This window comes from Sander lucioperca, chromosome 11 (assembly GCF_008315115.2).
Source record: "Sander lucioperca isolate FBNREF2018 chromosome 11, SLUC_FBN_1.2, whole genome shotgun sequence".
In the NCBI taxonomy this organism is placed as follows: Eukaryota; Metazoa; Chordata; class Actinopteri; order Perciformes; family Percidae; genus Sander; species Sander lucioperca.
The window spans coordinates 13,854,350-13,862,769 of record NC_050183.1 but is presented as its reverse complement, the minus strand read 5'-3'; the positions used below and the strand labels follow the sequence as shown (position 1 = coordinate 13,862,769).

The following is an 8,420-nucleotide window of genomic DNA, read 5'->3' as shown; positions in this document are numbered from 1 at the left end:
ATTGTTAAAAATGTCACCAAATAGCATTAAAGGCCAGTTTTTACAGTTTTAGTCGTTTAGTGATGCTGAGTGTGTCGGACTTACGTTCCGTTGCTCCCAGCTTGTCCCACACCATGACACAGAATTGGACAAATTGGGCACCCGGGACAGCTGGTAGACGCACAACCCATCAGGTTGCACGGTGACGTTGCAGGTCAGAGCTGATGAAGTCTCGTTTGAGGCTGCAGAAGCTGAAAATAAACAAAAGAACGGTCTGTAACTGAACAGCAAACTCAGGCAGAAATATGCTCGAGTGATTTTATATTTCACAATGAACGTCACGTCCAGTATTTTATTGTTGCGATACATTAATAATGAATTGTTGAGGAGCTGCGGTACGATGCAACTGCAGGGAAATTAAAGTAGGCTAAATGTTTATGGAGTCTGGGTTGTGCTACGAGATAGAGGGGGGATCAATACTATTTTCTGTGGCAATACAGAGACAGTATTGATCCTTTATTGTATAAATGCATAGACAGTTACAGTTACAGTTAAAGTTAAAGAAATGGACCAACAGATCCCGTGTCTCTGGACGGAGACCAGTGAAGGATATTAGAAGATCTTTTCCGGTGATGGCTGAGCGTTACTGAGCAGCCTCCAACTGAGCTTGAAGACGTAGATGTGACGTGAGCAACCTGTCTGAAAGTTGGAAGTCTTCTGGTAGCTGTGCCAAGAGAAATCTCAATCATTCCCAATCTAGCAGAGACGGAGAGCGTAGGTATATGTAAGGAGATAACATAGACACAGGCTAATTATTGATCACTAAAATGATAGTTAACATTAGTAATTAAACTTAAACAGCTAATGGAAGTCCAAACTGCCTGAGAGCTTCTCCTGTACTATACGGTAATTCCTCTACTATGAGACAGTAAGTCTCGTGGTTATGACCCAATCGTTAGCCTATTTTTATAAAAACGTCTGCTACGGAGCCATAACGTGAGGTACAAGGTAATGGAGCCTTTTATACATTGTCGTGTTTCTTTAGAAATAAACAACGGACGAATAGAGTCTTTAAACTCTTCAGATGTAAAGTTATTCTCTGTCAAAGTGACGTCAAAATGAATGGCAGTCAATGGGATGCTAACGGGAGGTGATGGCTTGGTAGCATCAAAATGGCGCCATAGGAGGTACGCTTTGTGGAGAGAGACTTACACCCTTGTATAAATTGCACATGAGAATTTCCCTTTTTGCTATTAGAATAATAAAATTAAATGTTTTCTCAGTCCACTAACACAAACAGAAATGTATCTTTTTAGATATGAAGTATATGGTGACAACTTTTTCCTGCGGGGACATAATTTGAAGTTGGAAGAAAAGCTATATATCGTATAGTGACAAGAATCATGATTATATCATATCGTGGGGCTTCTGTTTCCATTGGATGGATTCATCGTTCCAGTTCCCCTCAGGATGGATTAACCAAAGACTGTAAAAAAAAAAACAAATTGCATCCATGACATCAACTACTGGTTTGTGGACGGCAGTTTCACAGCCTTCGAGTTTGGCAGTTTGTCCGTCTTCTTCTTATCTTATTGCAGCCCTGATGTTTATGAAAGCTCGCTTTGTTCTGCTAACTTGCCCGACTGGTCTCCAGCTTTACAGAGATGAGGTCACAGGGGCGTGTCGAAGAGGAATGAAAGCCTTTCACCCGCAGCTCTGAGGGAAAGCACTTTCTGAAGTGTGTCTGCCACAGATTTCATAGATGCAAATCAGATTTAAACAGCAATAAATTACGTGATGATTTACTTTGTCTTTATGGAGCTTTGCAGAGTAACTGCTGAGTGTTTGGTGAAAGGTGTGATATGAAAACATGAATGAGTGATGGCGGATGCAGAGGCGGCCTTCCTGCACGCTTTGGTGCTTTATCACCACTAGACAAAACACATCACACCACAACACACACACACACACACACACACGTACACACACACACACACACACACACACACACACACACACACACCACATTACATCATACACACACACAAACACACAAACACACACACACACACACAAAACACACCACATTACATCGCACACACACACAAACACACACACACACACACAAAACACACACACAAAACACACCACATTACATCACACACACACACAAACACACAAACACACACACACACACACACACAAAACACACACAAAACACACCACATTACATCGCACACACACACAAACACACACACACACACACAAAACACACACAAAACACACCACATTACATCACACACACACACACACACACACACACACACACACACACAGACACACACACACACACACACACCACATTACATCACACACACACAAACACACACAGACATACACACACAAAACACACACACAAAACACACCACATTACATCACACACACACACACACACACACACACACACACACACACACACACACACACACCACATTACATCACACACACACACACACACACACACACACACACACAGTTCAGTGAAATTGTGCTTTAAATGATCTGCTCTCTTACAACTAGAGCTGCAAAGATTGCAAGACACGTCGATTTGTGTAGTTGTCAACTAAATACATCACCAACTAATTTGTTAATCGGTTTGTAATATTGGTTATGAAAAAACTGTGAAACTAGTGTAACGTCATGCTTGTTAACTGTGAACATTTTATAGACCAAACAACTAATCCACTAATCTTTTGCAACTGTTTTTTATCAATGATTTCTCAATGGAAGTTTATGTACGATAGACATCAGAGATCTCGATATCCCTGAGAAGCGTGTAGGCCTATATCATGTCTGCTGTGTTATGCAAATAATCAATATCCAAATGTATACATCAGCAAGAATCTTTCCATTTCACCTCACACAGCTTGAAACCTCAGACCTACATGATGCATTGTATTCTGCATTTACATGTCTAACATTAAAGACAGAAAATAATTAAAATCGACTCCTGTCACTGTGCGTTTGTTTGCTTCAGGTGGAAATCCCCTCCCCACCCGCCCAGCCTCCTCTCCTCCACCTTATCTAGGAATATCTAATGGAGCCATTTCCAGGAATATCTCTTTCTCACCGTATTCATTCAGCTTTTTACCTACAATTTACCTGTTTTACCACTTATTCTGTCTAACTGACTACTTATTTAGGCTGATAAACATCTAATAATCTTCCGTAAACGCATCATGTTACTAAACTAGAATATTGAGGCTTAATAACAATGTATGAATATGTGAAGGAGTCATAAACATGTCAAATAAATCACATCCTAGGCTTATTAGTTCATCTTAAAGTGTGTTTTGAGGGTTGCATATACGTCATAGCTGCAGGTGGGAACCCCCCCAAAGAAACATATACACACACACACACACACACACATAAAGACACACACACACACACACACACACATAAAGACACACACACACACACACACACACACATAAAGACACACACACACACACACACACGCACGCACGCACACACACACACACACACGCACACATAAAGACACACACACACACACACACACACACACACACACACACGCACACACACACACACACGCACGCACACACGCACGCACACACACACACACACGCACACACACACACACACACACACACACACACACACACACACACACACATAAAGACACACACACACACACGCACACAAAGACACACACACACACACACACATAAAGACACACACACGCACACACACACACACACACACACACACACACACATAAAGACACACACACACACACACACACACACACACACACACACATAAAGACACACACACACACGCACACACACACACACGCACACATAAAGACACACACACACACACACACGCACGCACGCACACACGCACACACACATAAAGACACACACACACACACGCACACAAAGACACACACACACACGCACGCACGCACACACACACACACACGCACACATAAAGACACACACACAGACACACACACACACACGCACGCACACACGCACACACACATAAAGACACACACACACACACACACATACACACACACATAAAGACACACACACACACACACGCACGCACGCACACACGCACACACACATAAAGACACACACACACACGCACACAAAGACACACACACACACACACACACACATACAGACACACACACACACGCACACAAAGACACACACACACACACAGTTCAGTGAAATTATGCTTTAAATGATCTGCTCTCTAACAACTAGAGCTGCAAAGATTTCAAGACACTTTGATTTGTTTAGTTATCAACTATTAAATAAATATTCTTGAGGGTTGCATGTACGTCATAGCTGCAGGTGGAAATCCCCCCCCCCAGCATCGGCATCGGACTCGAGATCTGCGCACTTTAATATTTCTGATACAGTTCCTTACAGGAGTTATTATTTTACCTTTAAGTATTTTCTGTTATGTTACTTTTTCAACTCTTTGTTAATGTCACGCCTGTATGCAACTCTCTGGCTTCCTAGGATGTTGAAGGAAATGCCCCGCCCTACTCTGCCTCTGATTGGCTTACCCTGACATTCTGCCTAAACTTAGCTAATCAGACGAACGAAGGCAACGAGTACTAGCCAATCAGAGGCAGAGGAGGGCGGGACGTGCCTTCACCATCCTAGGAATCCGTACCGAAGAATACATTATCAAAAAAATTAAGTTTTCATTTGTGACTATTTAATGTGATAGAATTCACGCGACTATCTTTTCTTAATGTCCCTTTTTGTCTTATTTCGGCTTCGTACTTGATCGATTTACAACATCTGTAGTCTCTTAAACAGCCCCATCTTATAAAATCACAAAACTTCACAACGGAGTTAGTTTAATATCTTACTTTTTTCAATACAAACGTGCAAAAAGTACACAATAAACTTACCGATTGTCGTGACAACCAAACAAAAAATCCCATAAGTAAGCCTAATTGTAAACGTCATGTTTGCTGGTCGAAGTAGGACTATTATCTGCGTGTTTCTTCTGACAGCAGCGGCAGTCAAGTTTAGTTTCCGTAGTTTCTTATATTGATATGCAAACGTGATGATGCAACTCCCACCCCCCCCACCCCCCGAATGACGCAATTATCGGAAATGATGAAAGGAAAGCAGCATGGGGTGATATTAAAACCAGCCTTTTCAGTTGTGATGTAGTACAAGTATTAATACACACTGTAACAAGTAAAGCATATAGCATGTGCCCTATTGCCTATGTGTGGGTTGCAATTTAAATGTTTAGAGAAGCGGGGGAGAGAGAGAGAGAGAGAGAGAGAGAGAGAGAGAGAGAGTCTGCATGGTGAGGTGCTCTATGAGAGTGTGTGTCATGGTAGTAGTGCAAATAAGTCAAATAGTGCAAGCATAAAGTCTAGAGACCAACATGAAATATGGACAATATAAGAGAATAAAGTAGACCGTAGGATAGACACAAATCAACAGTCAGTACCAGAGGTTTGAAGTAATAGGGCTGCAGTTTAAATGTTGTTTGGATTCATGGTTCCCACTAAAATAACCAAAAAATTGCATGGACCCTGGTGTAGTGGTGTTCAATCTCATAACAGTGCACGCCGTGTTGCGGTTTCCTGTCAAACGGCATGTTTCTTTGAAACGGTGAGCAACACCTTTGAGAGATAAGGTAGGTGTGTCTCTCCTTTATTGGCTGTAACAGGTGATACCCAATCAGCAGAGACTTCAGAAATATAAAAACACGTTGCTGTGTTTTGTCCAGCTGAACGTGGCCGGGGCTACAGCACCACCAACTCAAGACTTCATATTGTCTTTTTTAAATCTATTTCCTTGAGTTTCTTTCGTGCCACCTCTCGTGCTGATCTGGCGGAAAGCCCCACACCATCCATGCTGCCTGGTTTCAGTCTCCTTAAATAATAGCCTACTTCTACCAAGACAGCTCACATTTATTCAGCTGTCAATGTGACCTCTCTGTCTTTTTCCAGACGTGGAATGTAACTATGTACATTTACTTTAAGTATAGCTTACAATTGTGCCTTTCTACTTAGGCTATATCTCAGAAGGACATGCTATACTTGTATTTACATTTATGTGACAGCTATATAGTTACATTAAAACATCTAGAGTATCCAAAATTGGCTGCACGTTGTTGAACTACAGCATTAACACACTTTGAAAGGCATAATAACTATATACTTTTGATAGTTTAAGCAGATTTTGCTGATGATATTTTCTACTTAAGTAACATTTTAAATGCAGGACTTTTACTTGTAAATGTAAATGTATCTTAAGTAAGGATGCAGCGTACTTCTTCCACTACTGTGTAGGCTATTTCTGTCCGACACAACTTTTAAAAACACAGCTGAGCTGATTGAAATCTGAACTCACCGATACAGAAGAGAGAAAATCTCCAACAGAGCCAACCAATCTTCCTAAGGTCCATGATGTAACATGTAAACAAACAGGTTGATGAAGGAGTAGTCTCTGTGATTCTCTTATAAAAAATAGTATAATAATTCACTGATTAACTCAGATTTAAGGGAGCATGCTCTCACATCAACGTCAGTTGTCCTATGAAAAGTTATTTCCTGATTTTTCAAATTTAAAGGCTGATCCTGCATTCCTTCGGGTTTCCCCTCCTGCAGAGGCAGGAAGGGAACCTCCTCTCCTCTTCATTCGTGTCGTGAGATGGCCTGATGTCCGTAAACAGACTGCCTGTCAGAGCTGTTGTGTCTTGGAGTTGCTATAACAACAGCAAAAAATGCCCAGTGATTTCCTGCAACGAGGATGAGACTCAACAGCATCTCTTAATGGACTGCTGCAGAGCAACAGAAGTCTGGGACAAATTAAAAGTGTAGGCCTATGGTGTACAATTTGATCTTTCATATAAATCTGTTACTGTATCATACACCAGTGGTTCTCAAACTTTTTTCAATAATGTTCCCCTTTTGAATTGTTTCTTTAAGCCAAGTACCCCCTGACCAGCGCTAATCATTTTTGGTAGAAAAAAAAGTCTAAATAAAGAGGAACAGTTAAGCGCTGTCAGAGATAGATTTACTAAACAACAGACTTGGACCTGGAAAACATTTAAATGCTGATGAGAAAAGGAAATAGCTGTAAAAGAGACAAAAAGTTGGAAAAAGACGGTAGAAAGAAGGAAGGAAGTAAGGCAAGAACAGGTCGAAATAATATCAAAAACTCATAACATCATGACATAAGAAGAAAAAAGAGAGGAACTTGTAAAAAGTAGAAAGAAGGAAGGATAGAATAGATCCAAAGAAGGAGACACAAATGTCACATTTTTGGTAGGAAAATAAAAATTCTACATAAAGAGGAACAATGTTCTGGACAACAGCCTTATTACTATTAAACATTTTGTTAAATATCTCACCTACCCCCTGCAGTCCTCCAGAGTACCCCTAGGGGGACACGTACCCCCTGCAGTCCTCCATAGTACTCCTAGGGGGACACGTACCCCCTGCAGTCCTCCAGAGTACCCCTAGGGGGACACGGACCCCCTGCAGTCCTCCAGAGTACCCCTAGGGGGACACGGACCCCCTGCAGTCCTCCAGAGTACCCCTAGGGGGACACGGACCCCCTGCAGTCCCCCATAGTACCCCTAGGGGGACACGTACCCCCTGCAGTCCTCCAGAGTACCCCTAGGGGGACACGGACCCCCTGCAGTCCTCCATATTACCCCTAGGGGTACAAGTACCCCCATTTGAGAAACACTGCCTTAGATGATGTCAGACGTGTATAAAGTACTAGAGACCCATACTTGAGTAAAAGTACAAGTGCTCTATCAAAAAAGTGACTTAAGTAGAAGTAGAAGTGCTCTTTAAGCACCACACTTAAGTAGAAGTACTGAAGTATTCAACATTTTTTGTGCTTAAGTATTGCAAGTAGTTTATTTTAAAATGTACTACTCAAGTACTGAAAGTAAAAGTACAAGTATTGTGTTATTTAGTTATTAAAGAAAGCAGTCAAAAGTTTGAATATCATATTGTTTATATGATGTCAAATGTTTAGCCAAGGCTGTAGCCAAAGGAATTAACAAATATTAAATATATTATATTAAAAATAACAAATATTAACAAATACTGAAATAAAATGTACAAGTATCACACTGTGCAAGTAAAATGAACATCCTCTCTCCAGCACAGTAACGATTAAAGCCCCCGAAAAAAGTTATCACACACTAGCTAGTAACGTGTGTGATGAACAGGAAAGTTAGCAAGCTATCAAAATACAGATAAACTAGCAGCTTATCACAGGGTAAAACGGTTAACATTCAGTAACGCGATCTCGGGGATTTCTTGCGTAAATTACTGTAATTGGCGTACGTAACTAACGTACACACACTGTAACCTACAGTCTCCGTAGCGTGAGGGATTC

At 41.3% G+C, this 8,420-nt stretch overlaps 1 protein-coding gene across 2 annotated transcripts in view; it reads right to left on the bottom strand.

Moving 5' to 3' along the window:
* Nucleotides 1-7,280, bottom strand: part of LOC116059116 — a 21,226-nt gene extending 13,946 nt beyond the window's left edge. Inside the window, exons 1-2 of one of the 2 annotated variants that reach the window (XM_031312076.2) lie at nt 6,414-7,280; nt 85-230 (exon numbers count right to left, since the gene is read on the bottom strand). In XM_031312076.2, the coding sequence (XP_031167936.1) occupies nt 85-230; nt 6,414-6,468 (201 nt within the window). In that variant the 5' untranslated portion in view covers nt 6,469-7,280. Of the gene's footprint in view, nt 1-84; nt 231-4,948; nt 5,079-6,413 lie in introns of those variants that run through there. The other variant, XM_031312075.2, reaches the window with a different exon arrangement.
* Nucleotides 7,281-8,420: the final 1,140 nt, after the last annotated feature.